General features: G+C 41.1%; 2 protein-coding genes across 3 annotated transcripts in view; both read right to left on the reverse strand.

Annotated features, from left to right (window-relative positions):
* The window catches only part of rras2 (RAS related 2), a 39541-nt gene extending 35545 nt beyond the window's left edge, over window positions 1-3996 (reverse strand). The window contains exon 1 of the mRNA XM_052063682.1: window positions 3604-3996. Within this exon, the coding sequence (XP_051919642.1) occupies window positions 3604-3705 (102 nt within the window). The 5' untranslated portion in view covers window positions 3706-3996. The remainder of the gene's footprint in view (window positions 1-3603) is intronic.
* Window positions 3997-5918: 1922 nt separating this feature from the next.
* On the reverse strand, window positions 5919-18681 carry copb1 (COPI coat complex subunit beta 1). Of its 2 annotated transcripts, none has more exons than XM_052063626.1 (22): window positions 18569-18681; window positions 16103-16253; window positions 15764-15993; window positions 15418-15587; window positions 15043-15157; window positions 14868-14960; window positions 14655-14792; window positions 14426-14545; window positions 14034-14141; window positions 13806-13952; window positions 13555-13700; window positions 12215-12311; window positions 11976-12136; window positions 11785-11905; window positions 10799-11026; window positions 9837-10016; window positions 9589-9733; window positions 9403-9522; window positions 8591-8736; window positions 8370-8459; window positions 8026-8181; window positions 5919-6183 (listed from the first exon to the last, which is right to left on the reverse strand). In XM_052063626.1, the coding sequence occupies exons 1-22, from the start codon at window positions 18569-18571 to the stop codon at window positions 6124-6126; spliced, it is 2925 nt and encodes a 974-aa protein (XP_051919586.1). In that variant the 5' UTR covers window positions 18572-18681; the 3' UTR covers window positions 5919-6123. The 2 variants fall into 2 exon arrangements, with proteins under 2 accessions (XP_051919586.1, XP_051919587.1); XM_052063627.1 differs by lacking the exon at window positions 18569-18681 and adding an exon at window positions 17342-17510.
* Window positions 18682-19537: the final 856 nt, after the last annotated feature.

Here is a 19537-nt window from a genome sequence, read left to right on the forward strand (position 1 = left end):
AGCAGGTCAAATTTTTCCACCCAAATCAGAGAGGCCCTACGTGTACGTGCAGCAACAGTTGAGTGACTTCCTTTGCAAAAGGGCCAAATTCCACATGGTCCATGACCATTAACGTCATCACACCCAGACTGGCCCAGGCCCCCTCCCACATCCCACCCAAACTCTGTGCACAGTTATTGGGGAAAGCCTCGACTTCCCGAGCAGCCGTTTGGTCTTCTCCCCTGGCAGGAGAGCTCGGAAGAGGTTGTAGGATTCCTAATGCTGTCAACATATCCTCATCGCTCAATTTTACAGCGTCGTTTACGCCAGAGGAGCATGAGAGCAAATGAACTGATCCCAAACACAAACTGGGATTCAAATCTCATGGCAGTCATACTCTGATTTCCTTCTCAAATTATATCATGAGAGCAATCTCTGAGGAATAGTGTCAGGACTTGTTTTTAATGTCCTGACCTGATAAGCGATTGCATTTAATAATTGCATGATATGACTACAATATTTTGATGCACTGTTACAACTCAAGTCAAACGCCCCACCTAGTTTGAAATGAAAACATTGCTTTTGAAGAGTTGCACGAAACTACAGTGGAGGCACAGTAAATACAAAAGCTCACAAATTAAATTGAATGGATTCTATTGTCCATCACAGCACCGTCTCAATATTCTTGTCAAAATCAAGACACCATGAAGTTGCAATTGTTTTACACAAACTTCCTGAATATATATTCTTGGCCGAAATGTTGAATAAAATCTAAGGCGACCAAAATAAGGTGTTCCCCGCTTATTTTCAATTCTCCCTCTCTCTCTCTCTCACACACACACACACAGACACACGTATACACACACAGACATGCACATGAATGAGCATGTGCCTTGCTGCCAAGGAACTATGTTAAAGTCAGGGGAGGAGTTCCTTTCACTCATGTTCGGTCTAATAGAAAAGTAGTGTTTTGTCAACATCTTGTGACAATTGCAAGCAACTACAAATTGTTGAATTTGTTTCTTCAAATGAGAATTGAACAACAAAATGTACGTACCTATGAGGTCCAGGTAATATTTTTGTCCACTTGGTGTCACAGTCATCACGTTACACACTATTTTTCTGACTTAAGTGTGTGTGGTGAGTGATGTGGGTGTCAGCGAATTTGAGTGTAGGGTTGGCTATTTTGAACTGAGAATAGCGATTGGCTGTTAAAAAGCTCCCTGTTAGCCAGTCTGCGTCTTTAGTGAGCACCTGCATGTTAATTGTGGCCATAGCAGCTTGTGTAAAAAGTATTTTGTGTTTATTTTGTTACCTTGTATTGGCGATCATAGACGTGCCGTTGTAATCTGCTAGTTCTGTTATACAGCAACATTTTGGACAGTTAACTGATTCTTTTCTCTTGGTTCATTAACATGACGGCACCGTATTTCGACATGGAGTGGTGTGTGAGTCTGTATTACAACGTTAGTATGCGTGTAATGATGACGACTGCCAAGCTTTGAGGCAGATAGTTTGCTTTGACGTTACTTTGAAAAATACCATTTTCACCATTAGATACCTCCAGCATGTGTTCACCCTGCTGAATAACAACATAGGGTGATTACAATTAGCATGTGCAAACCTTTAAAGTTTTTTTAAAAGCTCCCCATGTGTGGGGCGGCAGGGTCAGTGGGCTCCGGCAAGAATCTGGGCCACAGCTATCTGAGCCCTTTTTACTTGGTATGTAGTTAATGAGCTTTTTGAACCCTCATTAGACACAACTCCCCCTCACACCAACCAACATAAATTCACCAGAAGCTTTTTACCCCCGCTCTGACACGTGTGCCAGCCCACCATTGTCTGACAGTGTGGAGACATGCAGCTGCCTGCAGTCTCGTCTCTTGGAAGCAGGCATCAGTGCCGCAGCACTAACTAAAGGAACACACACACACACACACACACACGATGGGCAAAGTTTGTCATATTATGTGCATGCGTGTTTTTGTGAATGGTGGCGGAAATCAAACAGCCATGATGAGGGCCAGGAAGGTCGAACAACGCCACTAAGTCTGCAAAGTGTCGGAATGCAACCAGCATGGTGCTTTGTCTTTAACACAAATGTGACATTTAGTAAGTACTGTGTGTTAAGTTCTTTGTCTATTATTGTTGGAGAGGTGGGTGGTCTCCAGGAAAAAAAGGGAGCTCACACCATCTTGCATTTTGTGGAAGTCACCTGAACTCGAAAGTTAATCATCTTTTTATGGACACTTTGTGCTGCTGCCTGCTTACTTGCAATCAGTCAAGCAAGACAAATTGGCCCCGCCTGTGTGTTTGAGCATATTTCTCATGTGATTTAGCTGTGAACCGTTTTCTTCTCTCTGGCTGGTGCCATGATGTTCTCCTTGTGGCAAGGGGGGTGGGCCAAAAGGCAACTATCGGGCAACTTTTCCTCTGCCTTTAAGTGTTGTTGGTTCACCCAGACTGTAGCTTGAAAGCAGAGACGTAAATTCATCTCGACTTGAGGATGAAGCGTAAGCTCTTAAAAACAGTGGTGTGAGGTACAAATACGGATAACAAAGTATGAATATGGTGCATTTAATTAGACTAGTCCAGTATCTTGTATTCTTGGAGTATTCATTTGTCTGACAACTCTATACTTGTACTCCCTACATATATTTGTACTTTGTCGGAATAAGCTTGTTACTTTTTCAACTTGGGGGAATGACTACATCAAACAAAAAAGACATAAATAGGATGAGGTAAAATCGACATGGAGGAAGGTGAGCCAGTTAGCATGAACAATGACAGCAACAGATTCAGAGAAGTAAGAATTTCCTCATCCATTCTCAAGCTTATTTTAACATAGCAGTCTAATCTGGAAAATGATTCAGGTATAGTATTTTTCAGTTGTTATTGTGAGCTAAATTTGCACATTTTGTAAGACAGCTCACAAACGTATACAGTGGAATGGCAACACGTTGTGACAGTGTGTCCAGTATATATTTTTTTACTTTTCACTACAAGCACTATGCAAGTTAAGCGGGTTTCTGAATTGTGTTAATTTATTAAAACTGATTTTGTATGAAAAATTATGGTATTTAGGAGGAGGACCTGAGAAGGATTAATGCATTTCATATCATTTCCATTGGGAAAGTTCATTGCACAGAATAAATTAAATTTGTAATCTGTGCCCAGAGGTTGATGTTTTTTTTTTCTCTGAGTAAATGCATTTTTTCTGAGTAAAAACTTTTATATTCACGTACTGGAGTTGAATCAGTACTTAAACATTTAACAGTGCCCCCCGCCCCCCAACAGGTATCTGTACTCGTACTTAAGTACAGCGTGAGTACTTTTACTAGCTCTGCTTCAAGTCAACTTCCCCTTTTTTCTAACTAACGAAGTGCAAAGTAGTCGGGGATGTACCAGGCGTCGACGCATTGGATATGACAGCCATGCTTCGAAAAAGATCAAAAATAAAGCGTTCGAATCTCTCCAAACAAACAAACCCTGGCTAAGTTGCTGCAGGCCTCTGCAAAGTAGCGGCGAAGAAAACAGCCCGCCGGTGCCCGCTTCACGGGTCTCCCTACGGCCTCTCTCCGTGTTGTGGGCACCCAAAGAGGGAGGGAGTGCAGCCTCACTGACCTGAATAAACTGGATCGTCAGGGCCGACTTGCCCACCCCGCCGCCTCCGACCACGACCAGCCGGTACTTCTCCTGCACCGAGCCGTCCTTCCAGCCTGCCATCGAGGACACTTAGTCGCCACCGCCTTCGCCACACCAAGCCCCACTTTTCTCCTCTTCAACCAGAGAGGCCTTACGCAGTCTGGAGAGAGAGAAAGAGGCAGTCCCCACAGGAAGATGCCGAAACCGGCTCGTCGGTGGCGAGAAGGAGCACGGAGGAGTCCGGAAGGTAGCTACGGGCGCCGGTCCATACGTGTGACCGCGTTTGAAACTGGAGCACAGTGCCTGACTGCCTGTCTCAGCCTGCGACGTTCAACAAGATGTAGAGACCGGAGAAGTGATCGTCAGAGGATGCAGTACCCGCGTTTGTCGAAGGGGGCTCCCCACCTGCATATAATTGCCCCAACGCACATAGCCCACGCGCAAGCTCGTGCACTCCCGCAGACTTGTACTCACCTGAGACTCATGTCACGCACTCACATAAGTTATCGACAAATAGCAGCCTGCACACTTGATTCTTTGGGGGGTGGGGGATGACTCTGATAAAAGTCCCGATTTAACCAATTTTCTCAAGCAAACGTCAAAACGTACTGTACATATTTTGAAATCTCTCTAAATACAAAAACAACAGAAATTGCAGTGAGCAGAGGCGGCAAGAGCAATCACACCACACTCAAGTACAAGATAAGATCATCATGTAAAAATGACCTGGTAAAAGTATTTCAACTCCTTAAGTAAAAGTTAAAAAGCACAGCCTTTACAATTTACTTCACTATAAAATCACCGACACTAGTAAAAGTACGGATCCAACTCATTTAAGCATAAACAAAATGTATAGACTGGAACGTCAAAATAATTGAAAAATATACTAAACTTTAAACATGACACGAGTTAGCTCACTCTCGTTTTCAATCGTTTCGTTAATGAATGCATTGTCGGATTCCTCACCGCTGCCCCCTTACTGTTTATCATTTATACAAATCATTTATACATCACTGAAGTTTACAGGACATCTGTCTTCTCAGGCATGTCAACAATGCCAATTTGATAAATGCGGCAAACTTGAGGACGTCTGCATCGTGTGTCCACTGAGGACGGTGACGCCATCTAGTGTCACTAGACTCCGAAACCGCCGTGTGAAGCCTTGAGGTGAACGCAGATCATTTCAGTCCAAGCTAGTTATTTTGCGGTAACAGAAATGACAGACTTTCTTGCAGGTTTGTGACTAGGATATGAGATCTGTATTTCATGTTGTCACTGTGGATTTAGGGGCACTGACAGGAGAAGTTCCACATCAGCCTCATACTGTGCAACACATGAGGCATGTGAGGAATTCCAATTACAGGCTGTAGTTCCACGGCTTCATGTGGGAGTCCCTTCACTTGAGACTGATCACGCCTCTTTCAAATCATCATATATTGGTTGAATAATGTACCATTTTGTGTTAATGCATGACTTAATTCACGGTTTATCATGAATGCCTAAAATAATCAAGGTCATGTGATCGTCGTACAAAGAATGACTGGAACTTCAGCCGCATTGTCCCCACCGTCAAAGTACTTTTTTTCCCTTCAAATGTTGCACCCTGAAATTTCATTGGTTTGGTTGCAAGTCACATGGATTTGATTTGTGACGATGGTATGCTGTAAATAGATAAGTGGCCTGTTATTCCAAGTTTTAAAATGATACCAAATGCAAGAGAAATCACTCAAATTTCATCTAGTACACAAGGTTCCCCACTCAATTATCCATGTGATTAATAAATACCACACCCAAAGTAGACACTTTGTGGGGGGAAAAAACAGGTTGTGCTTCTCGACTAGATGATTGCAATAACCGTTGTGATGCATGACAGCTTCACATACATTCTGAAGGAAAAGTGGCTCAACGTTATGAAATTTGGCAATCATCCTTCAGCTTGTAACCGAGGCAGCAGGAATATACTGTATAAAACATATGTAATATATTTTCCCTTTCCTGCATTTTATCTACTTTTTCAATATTCTGAGAAACTGAAAGATTACACACGATCAAATTTGACAAATAAAGTCATTATTAAATAAAAAGTCCTGAGCTAATAAGACGCCCGCTTCTCTGTAGTCAATTCAAAATCCAATATATGAGGAAAATAAAGTACTGAATGCAGTATCATCTAACTTAATTTCTTTGTGGTCGGTCTTTCAAACAATTTTGTGCATGATATTTGAAAAATACAAATTGTATTTAATCCTGAGGCAATCATTAAGCATATCAATGAATGAACAAGTGCATACATCTTAAGTGGATCATTCGATGGACATTTATTCAAAATGAACCAGGAATGAGCGGTTATCAGGGATAAGTGATTTAATTTAAAAAAAAAACAGCACAGAAGCCAACTGACTATCCAGAATTGTAAATGTGCAGCGATGCAAGGGAGCAGAAAGAATGATACATAGGAGAGTGGCTGACTTTTATCAAGTCAGAAGGGTCAAGCTGCACTCAGAGAGTCGCCTTCTTTTGAGAGAGGTTGATCTTGTCGCCCAAGCTCAAGGCCATCCCCTGTTGAACAGATGAAGATGATTTATTGCAAGACAATATTCAGTTGGTAACCTCCGAACTTGCATTTAGAATGGCACAGTCTTACAAGTTTCAAAGCCTCGACTTATAAGTTTCAAACTTCTTCCGTGACCTCAAAACATGCCTATCTTAAATTATTTTTTCCCCACTATAATTAATTGAAATGCCATCAAAATTTTAAGCCCCCCCCCCACAAATAAAAACACAAACAAAAATTTCTGCAATGTGTTTGGAATAAAAAAAAAATAGCAGTCGATAGTGCTGCACTTTATAAAATCTACAATAATTAAGGGCGTAACAAAAAAATGGTTTGAACTCGAAAATCATTTTTTGATTTAAAAAGATGTGATTGCATTGAATCAAACTGAATCAAATCGTTCTACTTTGGAATATATAGAGATACGTATTGAATTGTATTTTATTGGAAAGATATTTCTTGGAAGGAAATGGTACATTTTTAGTACGGACGAGTTCATTCAAATGTACGGTATATGACCCAAAAGTCATTGCATCACCCCGTCTCGAACTGAGCCGTACCATATTGAATCAAATTGTTAGTCTTACCCCTCATAAAAATAAATAATTAAATAGAAGATGAAAAATGTAACAGTATGTGCATCATGATAATTCGATGGGTATTACGTGGCATATTCTGCAGTGCATAACCTCTGTGATGCGTTTTATTTATTTATATTTTTACCAACAGGGCATTAATAGATTTACCCATTCTTGTCACATCTTAACAATGAAATTACCAAACATGTCACATCGGACAGCAATGAAAGTGTCCCAGTCCGCTCCCATACTGAATACTAATCAGCTATTTGCTGGTGGAACATGATTTACAGCTGTGGGAGGAGATAGGAGGTAGGGAGAGAAGGGAGGGTTGGGGATGGAGGGGAGACAGACATACTGTATATTTATGGTGACTCCGGTGGTGCCGAACTGTGAATATGTCAGGGTCTACTGTATACAGATACAGTCTCAACTACACAGTAAGCTGCAGTAATAGAGGATAAGATATCCTTTATTCGTCCCACACTGGGGAAATTTACAGCCTCCAGCAGCAAGAATGTATGTAGAAAGAAGAAAGGAGAAAGAGAAAACAAAAACAACAAACAAAGAATAAGAATTTTTACATTATCTGTCTTTGTGTGCTGCTGCAACATTTGTGTTCAAATATCAGTTGCTCAAAGGGTTATACCATGACGTCTATTCTGATTTCGTTAGCCATCTATGGTGTTTTTTTAATTGTGTGTTTGCAGTAAACCAGCAGGATGCAATTATTTTAGGCCTCTTTAGCACAATAGATAGTTGATATGAGCAAGGACGTTGTGTCACTGTGACCTTTTTTTCCTGGCTCTGCACCTTACAGTATGTATGAAAGCCGTGTCATATATATGTAGTTGGAACAAGCTAAGACTGTGGAGTCACACATCGTCACAGGGGCTAGGGAGAGCTGCTCTCCGGCGTAGGTGTGGCTCAGGGAGTATAAAGAATAGAAACCATCGTGGACAGATTCAGATTCATGAAACAGTTCAACTGAAAAGTTGCCCTCTTTAGGTAGTTCCTGTTAATATGATTTTGCAAGCATTAAAGATAAAAGGAGCGGGGGGGGGGGGGGGGGGGGGGGGGGTTCCCACAGACTTTTCACTTTCATAAGGCAAAGCTATGAGGCTGTTTGATGTACACGTGCAATTCACTTTGTTTCTTATTTGGTGATATTAAACCACTTAATTCTTAAGCATTAATTGTGAAACTAATAGTTCAATTTCCAAGACAATTAATAGTGGATACACTCATCCTGAATCAGCAGTGACCCACCTGACTTTTGGCTCTAATGCGTATGTGTCCGTTGACAGGTGCATCAGGTCCCAGGTGGATGGGCTTCTCAATGCTAACATTAGCCAGGGCATCTTCGCCAAAGATGGAACGGGCGTAAAGGTTGGCGGCCATGAAACCACAGAAGCCGGATAATGCCTGGTTGATTGGATAGGATATAAATATACAAATATTTTACAATAGTATTTGCATGTTTCTGCCATATAAGATCGATTATTTCGAAATGACACAAGAGGACAAAACACAGTCCAAACATTGAACTGTTCTCTTAATGTAGTGGAAGAATTACAAATAATTGATTTGCTTTCACTTTGGCAAAAACAAACCTTCTCTGGAGTCAAGCATTTCATGTTTGTGGACTTGAGGATATGTTGGAGGTATTCATTCAAATCAGTGATGTTTGTGTTCACCGTAACCTACCAGGAGTAAAAACAATTATTAATTGGCTTATACACAAAACTTCTCCTAATGCCAAATAGTACCACTCCAGACAGACCGTATCACTGGCAAGGCTGCCATTTATGGCAGCGTCGCAGAAAAAGCTCACCTTGTTTTCCCACTCAAACTCAGCCCACATCTGTCTGAATTCAGCATCTGTACACGACGCCGGCTGGATGTAGTCCATGATGTCAATGTGGATGTCACTGAGGACAACACAGTTCCTGTCGCTTGCCGCTCCAGACACATCATACACTGGGGACAAAAGAATAACAATTACATATCGTACCGGAATGTTAGAGGCCAGTGATTTGAAAACATATTCCGAATTGATTTTGATATTTTGGATTGTATTGACTTATTTGAAAACTTATCGACCAAACTGTAAGATACAGCACCAGCTACTGAATGCTAGTGGCTCCTGCATTTAAATTGACTTTTGATTTTGGAAATGGCTTACTTTTAACCAGGATCCTGCTCCACAATGTGGACAAAAGTTGAATGAGGCTTCATGATGGGCTTCATTGCTGCTGAACATTAGTTGGCAAACTAACTATTAACATAGCGTACATGCTCATCCACTTCTGGGTATATCGCTTGAGCCAACTTTCTTGCCTCCACAAAGCACATGCGCACAACCTATGCCACACATCCTGAGCGCCCTCATTTAAGTGACACCACAAGCAAGATTCGTTATGATCCAAATGCAAAAATAATTTAATGTTGGCTTTTCCACACGCACACAAATTCCCATTTGAATAATCATGATTTTTGCACAGCCTTACAAACTACACCATCGTGTTGTAATGTTGGTCATTAAGGGAGTACACTGAGGAGAGCCAAGTATATTTTGAGCTGGTTCTTGGAGAAAAAAAAACTCAGCTCGAGATAACGTCCTGGTGAAATGTACAGTTTTCTTACCTATGTTGCCAAAGATGATGCCATTTTCAGTCGAAGCCACTTTGACGTTGGCCTTGATGTTAGCAAAGTCATGAGGAGCCAGAGTAAGCGGGGAAGGCTTTTCAACCAGCTTGAGATCACCTGTGGAAAAATGACCGTTAAAAGAGAATGAGGCAATAAAACAAAGACAACTTGAACAGAATTTACCGAGAGTAGCGAGCTCAAGAGTGCAGTTCTGGAGCGTATCACTGGTTTGGTTGACCACCAGCACATCCAGTACAATGTCATACTGGTTGACATGGACATAGGCTTCAGCGTACACAGGGTCTGAGAAACCTGTCAGCTGGGTCACCTAAAAGGGTACAGTCAAAAAGACAAAGATTGTTGCCCATTCGTGATGAAAGCTGTTATTGATCTTGTCGAGGCTTGATGCCTGTGAAGCAAGGAATAGCTACCTTGTTGAGTTTTGAGGCCAGCGGATCGGCAGCCTCTTTCCTTTGAGTGTTGCCCATAGCAGCCAACAGACTGAGCTGGAACTGGTCCTCCTTAGAGGTCGTCTCATTTTTGGCCGTGAGCTGCATGAAGGAGATCGGGTCGTCTGCCTGCACTGTCACGTTACGCTTCTCAGACTCTTTCTGGTATGGGAGAAAAAGACAGAATGTGAATTTTGCCAGCACGTTTCGACATTCTGACTGATCTTGAAAGAGCCACAGACAATTGTGCTCTTTGACAATGTAAGCACTGAAACTACCCAAAGTACAATCTCTTCTTTTAGCAGAAAAAAATGCGTACTTAGAGCTTCTACTCTCTTCTACTCTTTTCAGTGAGACAACATGGTTTGGTTTCACCCCATAAAATGGTTTCTGACCGAAACTGGATAAAACAAGTTTTAGGAAAAGAAACAGGTCAAGCTAAATAGACTTTTTTTTTTTACAAGGCCTTTGCCATTCACTCCTACACACTATAATTTCATGATATTTTCTCACAATGGCGACACACTCCGTTTATATCATACATGGACATACTCTGCATCTCTGAGCATGAGGTCCATAATATTCGTTGGACTTTGAACTGCGGACGTTTCTCTCCCTTGTAATCAATGTGATAATCTGAGATTCACCCCCTAATCTTTAGCTGCTACTCAAAAGCTGTGCTGATCTCAAAATCCAAAGCGATGCAATGCTGCCATCTACCCTTTGAAAAACGTAGATGACAAATATAAATGTTGGTGGAAATAAATGCTTAGTGAGTGGCTTAAGAAAACACTGATGAATCCTACTCGGATAAGATACAAAGCATCGAAGAATCTGAACAGTCCAGTTCCGATCAATGCGATAACCTGAGAATACAATAGCTTGGCTGAATCAGAATATTCATATGCTTCAATTGTCATCCAATTGGAGTCAAGAGCCATAACCTTCTGTGACAGCTTTTCCTCCTCCAATCGGACAGTCAGCATATGTGACAGGGATTTGCGGCACTCCTTGTTGAAGATGTCATTCATGAGCGGTGAGCACTCTGACAGGACCTTGAGGCACAGGGAAATTCGGTCCACATCGTCGTCTGTAATTGGTTTCTTAGGCAGTGAGGACTTGCCCAGGTGCAGCACGGTGACCATGATCAACATGGCCTCTGCAACAAAAGACTAAGAAGGAAAGTGAGGTCAGATGGACATGTATTATGTTTTATGACAATAGTAGGGATGTCCTGTGTCCGAGTCGGAGCCTTTGGCTTTAAGTATCCGCCGATACCGAGTCCTGATCTGCTATTTAGGCAACACACGCACACACAAGTCGATGTAGTTTTTGGGTATGTGCATGACCTCTCCCATCTATGAACTACTGACTTGTGACCTCGTTAAATGCAACCAGTGGGGAACACCAAATAATTTATACTCACTAAACCTCTATTTGAAATGACATGTTTGGACATGTCACACCTCTCACGAACCCGTCTGTCGCTCTCGCAATTCTTTGACGATGCCATTTAGAGAAGGCTTCTTTATAACAGGTAAGTCAGACTTTTTAAGGAGTCTCTTTCAACTTGCCCCTCGCTGAAAACAATTCATAAGGTCAAACCTGCCAGTCTTCTGATGTCTACATGGGAAGTGTGTGTGCGCGTGTGTGTGTGTGTGTGTGTGTGTGTGTGTGCGCACGCGCAGCAGTTAGTGTCGTGAACGAAACAAATACTCTCATTTTTTTGTTTAACAGAAACATAACATTGTGTAATATGAAACATAGCTATTATGTTGTATTTGGCACGGATACCTGCACATTTGAATTATTTTGTAGCTTTTTGATCTGTTTTGGAAATGAATAAAATCTTTTCACCTGATACCGGATCAGTTGAAAAATCATGTATTCGATTCAGGACATCCCAAGAGATTATGCAAGATAAACTTACATTTTGTTTCTTTTTGTCTTGGACAATAGCAACGTAGCGCAAAGCCACTTTGGTCAGGGTGGTGGCTAGAGAAGCAGCTACATAGAAATCACCATCCATCAAGAAGCCCCTTAGTGGAGGCCTGAGGGGCAAGAACAGATGTGAGTGGGCTGACAAAATAATGTGCACAGATTTTCCAAGATGGGTCTTACCTATCCTCATCTTTTTTGGAAGGCCTGGAGGAGCTGAGGGCGCTCTGTGTCACATAAGTGCCCATCTCTGTCACCAGCTTCTGAGCTGGAGCAGCACTTACTTCGTCCTCGGGCTTCAACTCCCCTGTCTCTTTCTTTATCTCATTTTCCACTATAGGAATCTGTGTAATTAAAGAACATGTCAGATATTTGTCATGTACTTTGTGAGACCTACACAACACATTATGGGACACGCGTACCTCTCCTAATGATCTGCGAACTTCTGTCATCACACTATGGATGTCTTCTTTTGTGCTGCAGTATTCACCCAAGATCCACAGTGCTCCTCTGTAGATTCTGTAGCATGAGGGACATGGTCTCAAACTGATATAGCACAAGGGTTGCACTGTGTACTGGTATGAATAAAGTACTGCGGATACCTCACCATCAAAAACGGTATAATGTCAGCGCTTTTTTAGAAATGCTCAACTTTCTGACCACGGCATTACTTATGTAAATAGGTGCACAATTTTATCATTTGCGTACTTTTTTTTAATTGATAAATTTGTATTTTTAACTGATGAGACTGAAAAAGGAAACATATAATGGATCACGTTCGCCCAATGATTAAATCGATTGAAATGTACAGTATTTTATGGCACTTTTCATCTATCCATTCATCCATTCTCCGATCCGCTTATCCTCACAAAGGTCACGGTTCAAAAAATAACAGTAATAACGTACAAAAAAACTAAGGTTTGAGCATGAGCATATATTAAATTGTCTAAAGTATGTCTCCCACATTTGTGAACATTGGCGAAAGTAGCGAATGCACGTTCACATCAGGGTTCATTCAAGGTGGCAAATGTAAGCCATCAGTTTTTATGTTTTTTTCATCACAAGGAAATAACGTGAAAATGTCCCTTTTTCTTGTCGCAGGGAAACAACATGTTCAAAATTCCCTTGTGACAAAATGTGCGGGCCAACACCTGGCAAATGTATGCAATCTTGAACAGATCCTGACGAGAACGCAACATTTGCTACCTTGCCAAACACTCCGAAACGCTCGTCTTTCAGTGGACAACGGGCTGAAAGATAAAAGCTGTAAAGATGCTGATATTGGGTCAAAGGTTCTCTTTAATGTAAAGATTGTAATAGCCTTTAGCCCTTTCCCTTAACTTGCAATATTGACCAAGGGTGACATCCACTAAATAATCGCACAGCATGACATCTTATTTACATACTCAAACATAATGTCAGCATTGTTCCTGAAAATAACGATTTACATTCAGTGAGATAACCATGAAACTCATAAATGTCATCTACGCAATCAGGTTTGTGCTATCTATGATGGAGGACTTTTTCGTGACAAATAAAGCCGAGTGTGAAAATGTGCCTCGTTTCCTGTGTGTGGTGGAAAATGGAACAGTGATCACCGCGTTGATTGTTTCTGAATATGACATACTCATCAGAGGCTTATATGGCTGTTACAGAATATTATATATTATATATATATATATATATATATATATATATATATATATATATATATATATATATATAATTTTTTTCCAAGTAACTTTGGATGGTAAAGACTTACTTGACAGTTTTAATAGCATGAAAGACTTCCAGCATCTTTTCAATGATAAGCGGTCTCAAGTTGTCAAATCTTTGAATGGCTTCTCGCACAAACTCCAGCACATCAGCGGCCGCTGCTTCATTGGTGTCACTTAAGAATTCCATCAACTGAAAATGTATCACACATTATTAATATCACTGATCAAAATCAAAAACATTGTTTTGCTTTGCATAATCTTCAAGAATTCGGACAATCGTCGAAAGAATGCTCACCACAGGAATTACGTTGGCCGCCATGTCAGGGAAGCGCACACTGCAAAAGTGAAGAGTGCGCACCAAGAGCTGCCTGTATTTGTCCGTGTCTTCATGTTCAGTGACATTGTTTGTCTTGATCACCTCCTTCTTCAAAACGATCACCAACTGAAAAGGGACACAAATATGTAATTATGTCAATTTGAAACGGTACCGACTTGAAAACAGAACACACACGACTCGACAGACCTCTTCCACGTTGCGCGATGACACAAGGTCCAGAGCCAAGTGCAAGGTCTTCTTTCTCACTTCCAGATCAGGAGTGCCGAGGACACGAAGGATGTCCATCACAAGGTCCTGGGTGTAGGAGGCAGGGGTTATCGCTAATCAAAGGTGTGTAACACATTGGAACTGTACATTAAACATATTCTTGTACACATTAATACGTTGTTCCAAGTCAAAATCATTATAAGCATTCATGTTAATGAACATGCTTATAAATCATAATTTGATTATTAATCACAACTATAGGAAATTAACTTGCATGGCAATTAATATGGCACAAAAAAAGCTTTTGTTAGACTTTGTATTACAATTCATTGAGAAGCATGATGCTAAAGTCATCCCAGAATTTCAAATACCTGGAGTACACGCTCATGAGTGGGATGCTCCTTTAGCTCAATCAGACGATCAAGGACGATGAGTTTCACATTGTTGTCACTCTCTTTTATAATCAGATCAATGTAGCACTGCGCGGCGGCCTGCAAAAGATATTTGACGTGCAGTTATAACCTAAGCATGAACTGTCTTGTCAGTTTCCTACAGTTTACTATTAAAGCCAATATTTGTCATAAATCATTGCCAGTGTACCTTAATTGCTGTGGGTGCACTGGAGAGAGTTACAAGCGTGCCAGCTGCCTCATACTTTACAGCCGGGCTGGAGGATTGCAGCAGATTGTAAATGCATCGGATGAAGCGGGCGCGCTCAGATGGGTTTGCGTGACACACCTGAAGAGAAAAAAAACGTTTTTCCGGGTACTGGGTGATGACTTTGCTTCTCTTGCGCACCAGGACATGACTTACTTTGTAAATCAGCTCGACAATGACAAGCTGCAGAATATCTCCAAAAGTATGAACTTGATCAATGCAGGTGCTGAGGTAATCAAGAGCTCGTTCCTGAAGAAAATTAGTTGGGTCATGACTGGTTGTGTCCAAATGACTTGCAACAATGAAAGTAAGAGGTTGATGTGTTGCGAACCTGATCTGCATGAATCAACATCATGAAAGCATTCCTCTTGCAGCTAGCATCTTTTTCATTCACAAGGAAATCATGGATCAGCTCAGGGGCATCCGGGATGAGATGTTCAAAGTTCCTGAAACAAATAATTATAACCAAATGGGAGTGGGTTTTTTCCACACACACACAAGATAAGATATCATTTATTTGTCCCACACTGGGGAAATTTACAGCCTCAGTGTATACATGTATGAAGTAATTTCCCCAGAAATTAAAACATTTCCCATGTGTGTGAATCACCGGTCTATCGATAATTATATCCCACATGTAATGGTGCTCAAATTAAAAAGCTCCTCCTCCATAATAAGTGCCCTTTAAATAGTTTGAAATTTATACCTATAGATGGTATAAATGGCCAGGACGGCATTCCGCCGGACATAGCTGTGTCGGTGCTCCAAGCAAGCGCGGATCGCTGGCATGAGAGGCTCAAGCAGTTCAGACTCCTTCAACTTGCACAGGAAACGGAGGGTGGAGCCTCGGATGAACTCATTGGGATGCTGCAAGTCCTACAATTGAAGTAATACCTCTGTATTAATTGATGAAAGGATTAGAATGGCAACATAGCAATTTGGTTTTTATTATATGATAATAGACTCGTAGTGGAGGCATACTGGACATTGTGTGATTCAACTAAGCACTGTTGTAGAACTAAACTCCAGAGTTAAAAAAAAATGTAGCATACCTTCCTGTAGGCGTCACAGACCAGGATCATCTCCTGGAGCAGTTTGCCATCCGGAGTGGTTTTGGGCACAATCTCCCAAAATACAAGCAGTAGTTTTTTGATGGTGTGGTCTTGAAGAGGCAGCACAAAGCGGATTATGGTCATCAGCAGACCAGGCAATTTCTCCCCATTTAAGATCATGATAATCACTTTCTTCAGTGCCTCTGTTTTTGCTTTAATCTCCCCCTTTTCTGTAGAATTGATGGACAAAAATTTCAATATGAGCAAAAAATTTTTAAAAAAAATCATACTTTCCCATCTAATGGGACTCCTTCAAAAAAATCTACAAGAATCAATTACCCAGATCAGTCTTGAGGCTGACTTCAGAGGGGGGCTCTGAGTCAGATGTGACATTTATCAGAGTGTAGCAGACGTTCTCTGCAGCGGTCATTTTGGCGCTGGACTTGGAATGGCCTTCAAGAATCCAAATAGTCACTGGTAGGCTTTTCACCTACGATGAAGATAAAAATCAATCACCTGAGTCAACAATGCCGCACATAACTAGTTGAGGAAATTTACAGAGCAGATCAGGACTGGAACTAATGATTACTATAATAAGTGAATCATTTGTGAATTACAGTTTTAATTTCCATCCCTTGATTCAAAAACAGGTTATGATTCAGTGACTGGTTTGGGCCATAACATAGTCTGCTTTTGTGGAGGACTACAGAAATCTCAGAACACTTTGGGAGATTAAAACTCAAAGATTTCAACACTTTTAAGTAAAATAAGTTTTCTGAAGGATTTATTGGGTTTCAAAATAAGTGTCAATGTAATAACCCATTAGTTGTTGAATCATTGATTAATTGGTACACCTGTAAAACAGATGAGTTCATGACAAACATGGTTGAACAAAGCCTGTAAGACATAAAATAATTTGCACAGCTGGAAAAGAACAAAAAGTACAGTTTTGTTTTCAATTGCTCTCAATCATTTATCGTCTATTTAAAATGCTGTGTCCTGACAAAAAGAAAAAGGCACTGCTGTCAGTATGATCAACATGTCAAGAAGCCTTTGCGTGATGCTCTGCGGGAGTAAAACCATGTAAAATTTGATCGAGCAGGATAAATAAGGTACTTGGTATTTGTATGTATTTGTGGGCTAATGGCATATGTCTAAACGATGCGCGAATCCAAGATAAAAGTTCCATCACATCGCTTGCACATTTCAGACTTACATTTAAAAATGATGACGACCCACAGGCAGAATGCGACTTCGAGTAAATAAATAGGAGTGACACGTCGTATAAAGCGTATTGACCTCCGTGCTACGATTGCATGCGCGCAGTTACGAGAGCAAGATAAGATGTTTCATCAATTAACGCAAACAACAATTACTCTCATTCAATGTATAGGACAAACGACAAAGTTATCACCAACCAATTCATAACCACTGGCTAGCGTCAGTTTCTCTTCTCTTGTCTAGGCCAATGGATTTGAAATGGAGGACACTGGTGCTAAAGCTAGCTCACAAGCTGACTCCAAATAAAACATATCGACGCGGTTAGCAGTAGTAGCAAAGGTTACGTGCACAGTTTACCTCGAACCACCACCAATAGCTCGCAAATGGTTCTTCCTTTGGGAGCTGTATTAATTACATTTATAAAAGTCAGTCGGTCTATTTGGAGAGTTGTGCCTTCGTGTCGCCACTACTTCCTCGTGACGTGGAGCCTGGGAAGGTTGAGCGCCACATCACTGCTACGGTGTCTCAGAAGGGTGAAATTACAAGTACCGGGAAAAGAAAGCGTTATTAAAATATACGTTCTCTATAACAAGTGTGGTAGGAGTCAACGAAATACAGTAGTCCTGCACTAAGTTGTTCTAAGTAGTCCGCTCATTAAATTCTTTTGCGTAAAGTACTAAATTCTTTCCTTCATGTAGAGTGGCACCAGATGAGGTGGCGCGGGCATCAGTTTAGGATGTGATCACCAGGGAGGTGTTCAGGAGGCATCCTAATCTGATGCCTGTGCCACTGCCACCTCATCTGGCTCCGCTCTACATGAAGGAAAATATTTAGTACACCTCCCTGGTGAGGTGTTCAGGGCATGTGCCACTGGCAGGATGCCCTGGGGACGACCCAGGACACGCTGGATAGACTCTGTCTCCCAGCTGGCCTGGGAACACCTTGGGATCCCCCGGTAAGAGCTGGAACAAGTGGCTGGGGAGAGGGACGTCTGGGCTTCCCTGCTAAAGCTGTTGCCCCCGCGACCTGATCCGGATAAATTGTAGAAGCTTGATAGATGGACTAAAATATTTGACTGTCACATGATCAAAACAATTTGTTTTGTATGTTGTATGTTGCACATACAGCACATTTGACAATAAAGTTGTACTTGACTTGATTTAGTGCTGGAACAAAATGATCACTGCAAAAACACAACTTTTTATTGTATTGGACTAATTGCATGAAGTTATCTTGAAAACTGGTGAACGTGATTATGTAAGAGCAATCACAGTGCAGTACTGTACGTTAAACAGTACTTCTAAAAGTCTAATGATTTGCACGGCTCCCTGTGGCACATAATGTCACTTCACAAAATTGGAACAGGATAAACTACAGTAAAAAAAAGTGTCATGTTCATTTTATTTAGTAATTTACCTATAAAACAGCAAAAAAAACCTAACCAACAAACACACTTAACTTTTGAATTCTTTACAGTAATTAGTGAAGAGGGTAATGTAATTTTAATGGAACATATTTATCTTATTCTGCAAAATTCAAGGTGAGATGGAATTTTCCAGAGTAGCACCATGAGCGACTGGTTACCATGTCCACCTCACAGTGCAGAAGTGCAGGGTTAGATTCCGGCTGCGGCCTTCCCGTGTGGAGTTATCCTGGTGCCTGCATGGGTTTTCTCCAGGTACTGCGGTTTTCTCCCACATTCCAAAAACATACTGTACATGACAGGTTAATGGAACACACTAAATTGTCCATAGGTGTGATTGTGAACGATAATAAATGTAGACTAGTCTACATTTTTGACAACAAAATAAATGAGTGTTTGGCACTTGGTCGATATTGTGCCACAAAATCCATTTTACCAAAAGGATAATAAATTACATCGTGTTTCTAACATGCTTCACGTAAATTAGTCACTGAATGAGGACAAAAGGCTCATCAGGCAGAGATTACACAGAAAACCGCAAAGTCTTCTCACAAGTTTGGATTGGAGTTCTTGTATAGTGAAATGTGGACATTTTTTAGACAGACACTAATGAGAAGAGCATGACATTCTTTATCATAGTTACACAAATTGAATGTGAGACGTAAAAAAGGGTGTCAAAGGGGTTCACAAGCCTAGAATTGACGAATTTTAACATTTCTTGATCTTAACTCCAAAAGAGGGTGAGGAAAATAAATAAATAAATAAATAGAAAACAACAACAAAAACATCTGGGGTGGGGGGATAAGAACTTTTGAGAAAGGTTGAGAAAGGTCAGATGGGTAGAAACCCCCTTCCAGGATAACCAATGGATGCTGATTGGGCAGTTTAACAGTATGCTAGTTTGAATCGTGCGAGTGTCCATTTAATGAGATGAATCACTGCAGGTTAATGCCTACAGAGAAGGGTGTCCTCCTCAAAACCGAATATAAAACCCTCTGGAACCTGCAAACCTTTTTTTTTGGCTCTCAGGACCCCCGAGAGACCAGCTTGTTGTGAACGTAGGTTTCGGGATGGAACATACAGTACCATTAAAACAACAAAATAGGAAGGTGCTCAGCTATGTAATATTA

The sequence above is a fragment of the Hippocampus zosterae genome, chromosome 4, assembly GCF_025434085.1.
Source record: "Hippocampus zosterae strain Florida chromosome 4, ASM2543408v3, whole genome shotgun sequence".
NCBI classification, from domain to species: Eukaryota; Metazoa; Chordata; class Actinopteri; order Syngnathiformes; family Syngnathidae; genus Hippocampus; species Hippocampus zosterae.

Bases quoted from the DNA above. Each gene is read 5' to 3' on its own strand.
- copb1 (XM_052063626.1), bottom strand. The intron at 13,701-13,805 runs GTGAGCATTCTT...ATACATTTTCAG, and splicing joins CGGCCAACGTAATTCCTGTG to TTGATGGAATTCTTAAGTGA. The intron at 9,734-9,836 runs GTAGCTATTCCT...GTACCCTTTTAG, and splicing joins TGGCCTCAAAACTCAACAAG to GTGACCCAGCTGACAGGTTT.